At 47.9% G+C, this 12,877-nt stretch overlaps 1 protein-coding gene across 1 annotated transcript in view; it reads left to right on the top strand.

Moving 5' to 3' along the window:
• The window catches only part of LOC148011273 (uncharacterized), a 297,099-nt gene that overhangs the window by 174,598 nt on the left and 109,624 nt on the right, over nt 1–12,877 (top strand). Inside the window, exon 17 of the mRNA XM_087670938.1 lies at nt 5,558–5,887. Coding sequence (XP_087527064.1) covers nt 5,558–5,887 — 330 coding nt within the window. The remainder of the gene's footprint in view (nt 1–5,557; nt 5,888–12,877) is intronic.

Genomic DNA, 12,877 nt, shown 5'->3' with positions numbered 1-12,877 from the left:
ATCTGGAAAAGGCCTTTGACTATTTAGACTGGTCTTTCATTGCTGAACTTATGTCTGCTATGGGTTTTGGTACTCGGATGTCCCGATTGATCTATACCATTAGTGCGGAGGCTTCTTCGCGTGTTATGCTCAATAGTGGGGTTACAGAGCCATTTGTCCTTGCCCTTTGAGTCCTCTCTTCTTTGCCCTGGCGACCCACCCGATTCTTTCAATGTTATCTTCAATGGGAGCTTCTGATCAGTTGTCAGGATTGTCTCTTCCTTTGGGGCAGCACTTCATTAGCCAATCTTTGGCTGATGATAGCTTTATGATTTTGCGTGCAGACAAGGACAACATTCGCAAGGCATTGGATGTTTGGACACTCTTTGGTCATGCTTCGGGTCTTCGCATCAATGCCTTTAAATCAGCCCTTCTCAGCTGCACGGAGTTGGATTTACAGTCATTGGGCTGGCAGGGTCAGGTTGTTCCCCGTGGCTACATTGTCAGGCATCTTGGGTACCCGTTGGGTGTTGATGTTCAGCCAAAGCAGCTACTAGAGTGGATTTCACAAAAACTGGCAGCTAAGTTTATGTATTGGAAGTCACAAGCGTGACCCTTCCATGTTCGCCTCAAAGCGGCACAGACAATTATGCTGCCAATGCTCACATATTTCTTGCCATTGCTGCCCTGGACTCCTACTACTTTGAAGGCTCTCACTCGCCCTATTCGTTTCATGTTATGGAAGAAGGATTCATTGCACGCAGGTATTTCGTGGATTTCGTGGTCACATACATGTACCCCCAAACGCCTGGGTGGTGGGGCTATTTTGGATGCTGAAACTCATATGCTGGCTCTTCGTTGGTCTCTTTTTCGCGCTATGTGCATGAATCATCACCCGTGGACCATTATAGCCCATTATTTTCTGGAGGATAGCAGGCTTCGGCATGGCAATACACAAATTCGGGGCTCCTGGTGGCATATCCTTAATGCAAACTCTGGGTTTTCTAGCCCCTCCTCTTCTCTGTTATTGCATTTGGTTGGCTCCTGGAAAGTGGTGCTCCAAAAGGCGAGTTGGCATCCAGTGGAGGACCGCTTGCATACTAACTCCTTTCAACTGGAATTGTTGGCAGTCTCAAGATTACTTTCATGGGAAGACAAACATGAGCTTCGACCAAAATTTAACCGCATGGCCCGTATGGGTGTGACTTCAGTTGCGGATGCCACCCTTGCCAGTCGCAATGTCTTCGCATCATTTCGTACGGCCAGGAGACTTTTCAGAATCCCGCGTGGATACCGTGACGTATGGGAGCAGCTTTTGTTGCTACTTCAGGGTAGGCAACCCTTTCTTGCCCTTGAGGTGGATCGTCCTTGGCAGGACTGGGACCTTGCAGGCCGGTTGAGTCTGGAAAAGGCCTCTGCTAATCAGGTGTATCATCTTCTGATTAAAGATCATCAATGGCTGGGTGTTAAAGCTAATACTGTATGGGGATTGCAGAAATCTCAGTCATGGTGGAAGGCAACTGTGATGGTGGGCTGGTTGAATAAGACACCGTTCAAATGTAAGGTCTTTCTTTGGCAGGTGATGATTGGTGGTCTTCCCCTTGCCTCGGCCCTTTCCAAGCGTCGAATCTCGAATGGCAATTGTTTCTTTTGTACCACTACTGTGGAATCGGCCCGACATCGATTTATTTCTTGCCCGCTTGCCAAGTCGATCTGGTCGCTCTTGTCACAGGTTTGGCATACAATGGTGGGGTCCTCTCTGACCCCATTCGATTGGGTTTTTGTGCGGCCAAAATACCCCACACCGCCACAGTTGCATATGAAGATCTTGTTCCACTTTTTCAGATTCTGGGGATGCTGGCACAATTGGACCACTCGGAATGCTTTTCTTTTTTATTCCGCCTCTAATGCACCGAAACACATTGCCCGGCTTAAAGGTCTCTTACATTGGCAAATAGATCTCATTCGGCACTTGGATTTGCTCCCTCGGGAGGACTTGCTTCCCTGGCATATGGCAATTTCCTTTGGGTCTTTGCCATGACTTGTGTAACTTTTTTGTGGCCTAGTACCGGGATCTTACACACGTAGGTTTAGAGCCCTCGTGTATCTTGTAATTATGAAAACTTGTACCTTTTTTTCATAATTAATACAATTACCTTTTACGAAAAAAAAAAGAGATGTTAGACATTGCTTTACACATGATGGGGTAGAGCCATCGTGTATCTTGTCATCATGTAAACTTGTACCCTTTTTCGTAATTAATACAATTACCTTTTACGAAAAAAAGAGATGTTAGACATCAGTCGCATCAGAGACCGGTACACACATCAGAGACAGGTCGCGTCAGGTACACAGTTTGGGAGGAAGAGAGAGAGAGAGAGCTTGGCCATTCTCTGTGCATTGGCAGGTAGCCCAGACAATTATACTTGCTATACTCACCTACTTCTTGCCATTTCTGCCTTGGAGCAATGTTGCCTTAAAGGATATTGCCTGCCATTTTCGTTTTATACTTTGGAAAGAGGCTACCCGGGGAGGGGGGGGTGGGGGGGTCGAGGGAGATTGAGGGGCAGCTTGGATACGAGGAGAGGACGTGTGGTAGGTGGGGGGCGATGGCAAGGAGGGGCAGATGTGCTGATTTCTAGCGGTGGAGGGGGGCGCTGAACGCTGTGGGGTGGCAGGCGCAGGACAGGATCAGTGCAGGGTGGCCGTACCAGATGGGGCTGCAGTGCGAGGAGGCGGGGGCAGCGCGGGGGCCCGACAATGGGGGGGGGGGGGGGGGGGCGTTGCCTGGCGGGCGGTGGAGGTGTAGCGTGCCACAGGGGGGGACAGGCGGAAGGAACGGGGGGAAGAGTGGGGGGGCGCGATGGCAGGCGCAGCAGCGTGACGGATAACTCAATGTGTATAGAGACTGACAATGTATTCCTTTCTAGGATCTTCTCTAGGATCAATAGATTCTAATATGAATGACCCAGATTTCGATAGATGTGGCCTAGTTGGCATCATTCTTGGCACCACTCCTTCGAACCATTCGTCAGTTGACTAGTTCTTTTTGAGAAAGTCATAGGAACTCACTCTTGCATCAATATTCAAGAGCACCTACATCATGACAAGGGTCTCGAAGAGTCATCACACAGGTTTGAGGGTCTAGACCTTTCTTGGTTGGATAGGCAACTAGTGACTTGGATGAGAGCTTAGAGATCATCTCGTCCTTCAGAGAGGAGGCCATTAGGAGGAGACACCTTTAGAAATTAGGGTGGATTCCAAGGCACTGGGTTTGGAGAGACCTATTCCTTGTAGGCCATGTGATGTAGCTTTCATTAGCTTCACCATCAAGCTAAGGAGGAGACTTTAGATGGGCATGATCAAAGCAGAGCCACTGGCCACCACCCCATACTAGGATAGAGGTGTCTCAAATTCCTTCTTGTCAGAATTTTGGAGGTTGGACAATGTCCTTAGGCCGAGGCAGATCTCTCTGTTCTCTCCTGAGGCCTAGGCAGGTCTCTCTGTTCTCATGGCTTGTAGCTCACAGGAGTTTGGAAATTGGTACATGCCTCGATTGCAAGACCCCTGTGGCATGTGCAAAAGCAAAGTCTTAGAGGAGACTCAAAGGCAATCTTTACGGATTGTCCCAAACCTCAGGAGGTGTGGAGGGAGGAGCCCTCAAAGCCTTCAGGATGGTCTTTCACAGCACAGAAGAGACTATGGTAGCAACTTGGGTGGCAGTAGCTTGGGTCACAAACAGAGTTCCAGCAGATAGATATGATGATCTATGATGAATCGGCTCTTTTTTCATCACTGGCCAGCATATAGATATGAGGATCTATGATGAATCTGCTCTTTTCTCATCACTGGCCAGCATTTGAGCAGGCACGATGGACTTAGGGCCTCTATCATGTGTGGGAGTTGATTGCTAGCATGATTTTTAAATTCATTTTGACTGTGTGGTGTGTAGCCATGATATCAAATTTCAGGATGTTTCCACTGCAAAGACTCTTGGTAGGATTTGGCAAAGATCATCTATACTCTCTGTAGGACCTGGAAGAGTATATATGGCTGTTCTGAGCAGATAAAGAGGAGGAGAGCTGCTTTCATGCAGACATTGGATTCCAGCACCATCTTTCACCTAGCCCCTTGTATGGCCTAGCACTATAGCCGCCCACCAGATTGGTTGTTCATGCAGTCATTGTACTGATGATGTACTTAGCTGTGCTCTACATGGCCTTCTTTGTACTTCAATAGTTTACCTCAGGGGGATATTTTTCTAAGGTACCATCAATAGAATTCTCTTTTCTTGGGAAAAAGGGGTCTTTGATGTAAGAGGTCCTTGATTCTAGAGAGTGCTCCAAGCCCATCATGGATGAGACAGTGGAGTCTCCCTTTGATTTGATAAAAATCTGGCCTGAAGGCCTGTTGTAAGTATTTCCATATGTTAATTTACACTTCATGGGAAAAAAAAAACATTTCAAACATCTTTAAATATAGTACTCCTCTATCTCTGCTTCTAGGTGGCATAGCTTGCATGTACAATCCTCTTAAGATTGCTTCTCTGGTGCTGCATAGATATCTCTACTTTTAAAAACTGACCCTTTTAGATTTGCCTTATTACGCATCTCATGCCAACAGAAAGATTCATTGTCATGTAAAGTCAAGGTTGAGCTAGAAAAGATGGTTTCAGTATTTTGACAATACCTATCTCATATTTCTATCCAACTTGGGTATGTGAGATCAAAAGATATGTCATCTATGCTGCATTGGATGGGGAGGGTGTGTATCTACAGAATCCTTTCACATAGATAAAAAAGACTACAATAGATAGAGAGTTTCTTGGAAGGCCTCCACAAAAAAACAATCAAGCTCCAAACATGGCTTTACACAATTCTAAGGGTTCCTCTTTCAAGCTTCTCTAAGCAGGCATCAAAGAGTAGAGTAAGAGCACATCTGTGGCTCATTAAGTGAGTCATTGGATCCCGTCAATTCAGCAAAGTTTAGGCTTACCCGCTTGAGAATTATTAGATGTGTCAACAGAGCCATAAATTTCTGTATAGAGTACTAGCTGAAAAAATCATGAACGTTTGCATTATGAAAATGTGTGTGATCACGACCAAACTGTACATGGTTATAAACCTTTTTATATCCAATTGAATCATTACCATTCCCTATTCCCTATGTGGTTGCTTGTGCCTGGATAAGACCTCACAGTACATGAAGGATCTTGTGCAAAATGTTACAGCCCTTAATGAACCCCTGTCGATGAGGGTAAAGAAGGTTCAAACAAAACATATGAAATAACAATGGAGGTATTGAGGGTTTTTGCATGTGGGTAGAGACTTGAAAGTGCAGTGAAAAATGGGATTTCAAGCTATAAATGCTATATATCATGAAAGTTTTGAAGAATTTATTCTTTTTATTGAGCCTTACTTAATACTTTATCAAGCTAGTTACATCCAAGGCCCAATCGATTGCTTGATAAATCTGTTTACTGTCATTGGTACTTAAAAGGAATAAACTTTCTTTTGCTGTTTATATGTTCTTGGCTGGCTACTAAGACCTCAGACATTCTTATCCTCAAAATATACAGGCCCTATACATGTTCCATCTTGTATAGCATTTGGGGAGGGGCTTTTTAGGGCAGTGTCCGATGAGATGCAAAACATCACACTAGAGCTATTGGATCAATTTCAAAATACAGTAACTGATGATGAACCTCTGAATGGAAATAGAAATTACTCCATTTTCCTGATGAATATATCTGGAGAAAACATGGAAAAAGCTATACAGTTTACATGTAGTAATAATGCCCAATGTAATGCTTCATATGTCCTCTCAGAACCAGGTTCTTATGTAATTGCTATACAGAGTGATGGCAAAGATATCTACAACAGTCCATTTAGAGTCACAGTTGTTCCAGGTAGATTTATTTGTTCTTTTTTTGTTTTCCGGAGGGAGCTACATTTTAATGTTTTTCCAGAAGGTTTTATTGAAATCTAATATGTGATATTCATTCCTACAAGGTAAGCAAGTTATCTATTCCTATAGATCAGTGAACAACATGAATGAGGAAGGGACTATAAATATGGCTCAAGCCCATAATCATATCAACGCATCCCACCCCAAAGCAACCAAGGAATCATGCCAAGGCTGTGCATCCTCTGTGCAAGGACTTACCAAGACTAAAGAAGTGACGGTTATCTTACCAAGGGAGCGCCAAGGGTCACCCCATGGAGGCCAAGGCATTGGACAGTAGGTGCTCGTTGGCAGCCAAATGGCCTACCATGACCTACAAAGATGGATGGAATCACTTTGAACCCTTTTCCTTTTTGGGTTTTTGGGGGGGGGGGGGGGGGGGGGGGGGGCAGTGAGAGGGAGTGATGGAATCCTATTAAGTATCTTTGCCCCCCAAGGAAATGAAAGGGATGGTCAGATCCAATACACCATAAAACAAACAAGCTATCTTGATTACTAGTGGGTGTGAAGAAAAAAATATGGGAAATATGTGTGTAGAGCTGCCATAGAAACTGCCCATAGAGACTACCATGTGAATTGCCACGAATATGGTGGATTGAGAGTTGACTACTCCCTTAAAAGGGATAAATGCACATAGATATATGTTTACAAGAATAGAATGTTAATGCATGGGGTATTACAAAGGGCTATGGCATATGCAAGATGTCATGCTCAAAGTGCAATGCAACGGTGCTACTTGGACAATGCCCTTGTAAGGGAATTGTTCACTTGCCCAAGTGCCCTTTTACAATCATAATCATTGTGATGATATGGATAATGGTACAAAGCTCAATAATAATGTCCTTGAAGAAAAATGTAATCAAAACCTTGTGAACACCAAGAGAAAAAAGGTTGCCCTTGCTCACTATTGTACGATTGAAGGGAAAGGTGGTGGAAACCTCCTCTCCTCATCAGAATGAAGTAGAAGGGGAGGGAGCATCCACACCAATCCTTGGTAGTAATACTGAAGAATTGGATGGTTGACCTTTTTATAAAAATGTGTGCAAAATTACGTGATGAAGGCACAAACTCTAGGTGGATGGTGTCTAGCTCAACCTGCTCTCTTGTGAAATGGTAGTGTACTCCTATATGCTTCATCTTGGCAGTGATGATGGGGTTAATTGTATGTGCAATAGCACTCTGGTTATTATACCAAAAGAAAAAAGCCACCTCCTCATGGTGGAAGAGAAAATTGAAGGAAAACTCCTCTCCTCATTAGGCTAAAGTAGAAAGGGAGGGAGTACCCATGCCAATCATGGGTAGCAAGTACTGAAGAATAGGGCGGTTTGGTTAAAATGTCTGGAAAATTATCTGATGAAGGCACCAATTCTAGGCGGATGGTGCCTAGCTCAACTTGCTCTATCGTGAAGTGGTAGTGCACTCCTACATGGGGTAGTAGTTTGAGATATAGCCCCATTGGACTATCCAGCAAGAGTAGAGATAGTCGTAGTGGTCTGCTGAGGTTTCTTAGGAGGAAGACCTTGGACCTTGGTATGGCACTCATTGTCCACATGGCCCGATCTCTAACAATATATGCAAAACCTATTTTTTTTATAGAGTTGTTGCCAGATGGGTTTTGTTTCTTTGGTTCTGTCGGAGAAAAGGGTGTCACTCTTACTTTAATTTACCTTTTCATCTTGTGAGGTCTTGCTACTTCCGGTGTTACCTTGCAAAGAAGTTGCAACCAACCCCCTCTTTGAATAAGTATGTGTGGAGGATTTCTTGTGGACTTGCTCATGAAGCCTTGTGTAATGCAAGAACTCACACTCAAACTCATAGAAGATTGGCAATCTAGGTAGTGAGATAATGTGCTAGGTAAAATGGAAGTATTTTTCAAGCAACTTGTTCAAGAAGAATGTGACCTGATCATCGACTGATTTTAGGGAGCCAATAGTGGAAAACTGTGCTACTAACCATAAATATTAAGCCAACTTGACTTTCAGATCATCCCCTTTCCTAATGGAAACCTCTTGAAGCTCAAAATTGAGATTAATAGACGTCGAGTGTTATCTCGTGCCATGTAGCGGTCAATGAGATGACTTCAATGCTTGGATGCAAGGGGAAATGCTGTAATCGATAGTGGAACTCAAGAAGAAATCCCTACATTGACTCAACATTGGTTGTGGCATTGTGGGCTCTCCATTGATGGATGTAATAGAATGAGCTAATTGAGGGTCCAGTGTAGACTCTAGACCAATGACGTGGTCCTAAACGGATCTTATCTGTGAAGGCATTCTTGGCCATTGCAATAGGAGTGGTAGTGCTAGGAGATGGATAAGGTGTGTAATGAGGGTAGAGTGGATAGGGTGGCCTATGGAGTAGTGGAGTATACTTGGGAATGAATCCTAGAGTACACAACATGCATGCGGAAAGTGTGTGCAATAGATTTGAATGTGGGCATGGACTAACTAGGCATGAGCTGCCATTCCCCCCGTGATCCCCCCGTGATCCCACACCACCCCCCCCCGCCCCAAAGCCCCCGCGGGGCATTGCCTCTGCCCCGCGATCTCAACTCCGTCCAGCAGACCCACCACTCCCCGCGCGGTACCCCCCCTGCTGAGCACCCCCCTTGATCCACAGTCGTTTCAGGAGATCCCCCCTAGACCCACCCCTCCTCCTCCCACAGGTGGCGATGAGCCACACATGCCCACACCCTCCTCACACCAGCAGTGTTCCCCCTCCCACACAGCCACCAGCTCATCTGCCCCTCTCGCCCGTCACACTTTCCCGAGATAAGCATAGTTATTGCCACGAGTTCTTCCACAGTGAGCCATGGTCCTATCTGAGAGTTGCGGAGCACAGAGAGTTCCCACTACCTCTAGAGGTGGGGATCTTTGTGGTTCATAAGTCTAGCAGGGACAAGGTCCGCACCACCGAATGGACCAAACTATGCCTCTTTCCTTCAGTCCTCTCACTCAGGGGATTGGGTGATGACACAGATTGAGGAGGAGTTGAAGAGTCAGGTGGCGGACCACATCTCCCAATGGATGGGAGAAAAAGGACTAGCACTGTCTGCACAACAATGGCCTGGTTGCATGAAGGAATTAGCTGGTGGGCTAGAGCCGAGGTACCACACTTGAGTATGATCTTTCGTGCCCCTCCATAGTGGAGAGCTCCCAGGGATGTGATCGGGTGGCCCCTAGCACAGTCGGCCCATTTCTACCAGTGTACAGAGTCACGACTCTCATCATGGTTGATACACGCATTGATAGTACCACCTAGAGCATCTATCACCCCTTTGGTTCGGCGGAGGGCCACCATGGGGGACTGGATTTCGCCATCTAGACATGCGGCAAAGCGTACTTGCATGCCCCATAGTTGTTCCTCCTCATCAACAGTCTCCACACCGAACAGATGCTTATTCGGTTAGTTGCAAGTTTCCCCATGAGCTTACACTTTGCATCCTAGAATGTGAATAGTCTCCACTACAGTGGGGCACGTGGTTCCACAAAGTTGATTGTTCGTCGGCAAGAGCTGCAGCCTTCCCTTGCCGGATAGATCGATATCTTACTTCTACAGAAGCACAAATTCACTCCCACCTAGGCCCAACGGGTTGGGAAGGTACTCCCGGGCAGCTCGCAAACCTACTGGGAGCACGCCATAAGTGCCCACGGCAAGAGTGGAAGCGTATGCACCTCTATTGGCCCGAGTCTCACCGCTTGTGTATGAGACCACGGGACGATAGTGGCAGGGAGGGTTCTATGGATCAAATTGGATATTGGGGACTCGTGCCTTGGAGTCCTCAATGTCTATGCCCCTATGGAGGTTAGGGCACGTAGCAGGTTCTGGGTGGAGATTGCGGATGGACTCCCAGAGGTGGAATCCTAGATCGTTGGAGGAGACTTCAACAACGTGGAAGCTTTGAAGGACTAGCAGGGCAGAGGTAGAAACTACCATGGCATTGCTAGGGAGGAGCAAGAGGCATGGGAGGTCTTTCCATTGGGAGTAGGAGCACAGGATGCTTGGAGAGACCGTGCCTTTCACAGTAGGAAGAGGTTGCTAGACTTCTCTTGGGGAAATAGGCAGCTAGGTGGAGTCCTGCTAGAGCGATTGGACAGGTTTTACGTGGGAGAGTGGGGTGGCTCTCTTGGAGGCCAGATTGGGCAGTTGGCAAGCACCACATTGTCCGATCGTTGCCCGGTTCTCCTGACACTAGATCCCCTAGCATCTGCCCTAGACACATGAGCCTGTCGGATCCCTGAGTCGATCTATAGGAGGGAGGAGGTGACAAGACAGATAGAGCAGATTTGGACCAAGGAGTGGGGCAGGAGGGACCGAATTGCAGAGAAGGTTGCAGAGGCCCTAGCCGAGTTGAGCAGAATCTGCCAAGAGGCAGCCATATAGGCCAGGTTGTAAAGCTGGGAGGAGGAGAGAGCACTCCGCCGGAACCTCGCAGCCATGTAGAGATTATTACAGGAGATACCAGGGGATCCCACCCTCCACGCACAAGAGGTGTGCGCGCGAGTAGCCATTGCTGGCCTAGAGGACAAGCGCTCGGGGTTCTCTTTCCGCACCTCAGCGGATTTCTAGGCGCGGAAGGGAGATACGATGTGCAAGGAGTTCTTCCAGGTGCATTAGCCTCGCTCCTCAAGAGAGCAGATATGCACCCTTCGGGATCAGTATGGGAGGACTCCACGAGGTGATGGAGATCGCCACCAACTACTACAATCTCCTATTTCAGTAGGAAAAAGCCTCAACTAGAGAGCAGCGATGTAGATAGCAGGTCTCAGATCACATCCCGTCCCTCATCTCAGAGGAGATGGGACGCTCCCTCCTAGCCCCCTTCACAGAGAAGGAACTGGAGGAGGCTTTCCATACATAGGATGGGTAGAAATGCCCGGGAGAGGATGGCCTCTCTAAGGCCTTCTTCACTACCTATTGGGAAGTGGTGAAGGACCCCCTATTGATGGCCTTCTAGGAGATCTTCACTACAGGACAGATGCCAGGGAGTCTTTCGGTAGGCCTTATCAATTTTCTCCCCAAAGGGGGAGACCGGTTGGAATTTTCCCAGTGGAGAGCGATCACATTATTGTCAGTGGAGACCGATCACATTATTGTCAGTGAATTTTCCCAGTGGAGACCGATCACATTATTGTCAGTGACCTATAAGGCACTGGCAAAGATGATTGGTAGGCGACTACGCCCCGTGCTGCCAGACTTCATCCATGATACACAGATAGACTTTGTCTAGGATAGGAGCATCCTGGTGAGGACAATGTATTCACCTTCTTTGAGGCGAGAGACTGGGCTCAGCATAGTGGGCAGAGACTAGCCGTACTACTTTTGGATTTTGAGAAAGCTTATGACAGGGCGGACTGGGACTTCCTAGAGGGCACCATGGTGAGGTTGGGTTTCCCCCAGGCTTGGATTTGCAGGGTCTCCGCACTTTACAGATCAGCCACTAGCAAGGTTTGGTTGGAGAGATCGGTACGGCAGGGCTGCCCCCTGGCCCCATACCTATTCCTACTCTTTGCAAAGGTGATGTCCCATTTCCTCAGGTCACGTGTGAGTGGATTACGTGACCTCCGACCTCCAATGAGAGAGAAGACTCGGTTGTTAGACTCAGAGTATGTAGATGACACAACACTCTACATAGAGGACGATGAGCTGATGCTGGAAGGAGTGAGGCTAGCTCTTGAGGTGTTCTGTCTTGTAGCGGGAGCGAAAATTAACTGGCGAAAGTTGGTACGTTTCCTCACAGACCACCCGGACTCTAGCACGGAGTGGGGCGTCCACCTGGGATTTAGATGGATGAGCAGAGGGCAAGACCGTCCAGTACCTATGGTTCCAGGTGGGACTTGACATCACTCGTGCTCAGTAGTCTCTTCCTATCCTTGATTTTATTCGGAGGAAGCTGACCTACTGGAGCAAAGCTCGCCTCTCACTAGCCGGCGGAGACCTCATGGTTAACTAGGCCCTCCTAGCAAGGGCTTGGTATATCACCTCGTGTTGGTGCTTCTTCTCATCCTGCGTAGTGCAGCTTCGCTGCCTAGTGTGGAATTTCCTTTGGTCACGGTCAGATGGATCCACGGATTCCAGGGCCAAGGTGGCGTGGGCGACCATCATACGGCGTCGGTCAGAGGGAGGGCTTGGGATCATAGACCTAGAGTCTCAAAGTATGGCCCTCTTGGGCAAGCTAGTTATCCACGGCCTCACACCAAGCGTACAGACCTGGAAGGTTTTATTGCAAGAGCATCTTCAGGATTGTAGACCGAGGCTTGGGGGTGAGTGGACGTTGTGCCTGAGATGGATCTTCACGTCAGCTCAGATCACCACCCCCCCCGATCACCTTTCCTACACAGCTTACTCTGCGTGTGGCACGGCCTCCGTAAGGCCCTAATCCAGAGCCCCCCTAGCTGCCAGGAGGAGATAGACCATCAGCCAGTGATCTGGAACCCCCAGGTCAGAGAGCCGGAAGGGGTATAGATTGGCGAGCGCCCCCACATCCAGTGGGCTGGTTGGGAGGCCGGCCCGGCTCGTACCATTAGGACATGGCGGGAGGTGTACAGGATGGTGGACAAGGAGGTGCTGTAGCAAGTATCAAGCTGCCAAAGAGGAGTGGAGTTGAGAAGGGAGATAGACGCAGCAATACCTCCGGAGTGGCTTGCTCCCTCGATACGACTGCCGATAGATCCCGTGGAGGTAGGGGCCACTAGGTTCTCACTAGCAGGCGTTCCCCTACAGGTGGCAGGTAGAGTGGGTGGTGCCCCGCAGGGGACTTTCTTCAGCATTTAGGAGGGGAGGCGTCTGGCCGTCAAGACAGAGGGCAGCAGGATGAGGGGAAAGTTTCCCTTTCGTGGAGGAGGATTCGGGTGTTGGGCCTTCAAGGGAAGACATGATGACTGGACCCCTATGTTTTCTGGAAGGAGCTCAAGGAGTAGTGGCTTTGGATCTG

The sequence above is a fragment of the Lygodium microphyllum genome, chromosome 28, assembly GCF_053477565.2.
Source record: "Lygodium microphyllum isolate KBCC chromosome 28, Lygodium_microphyllum_v1.1.10, whole genome shotgun sequence".
NCBI classification, from domain to species: domain Eukaryota; kingdom Viridiplantae; phylum Streptophyta; class Polypodiopsida; order Schizaeales; family Lygodiaceae; genus Lygodium; species Lygodium microphyllum.
This window is presented reverse-complemented; position numbering and strand designations above follow the sequence as displayed.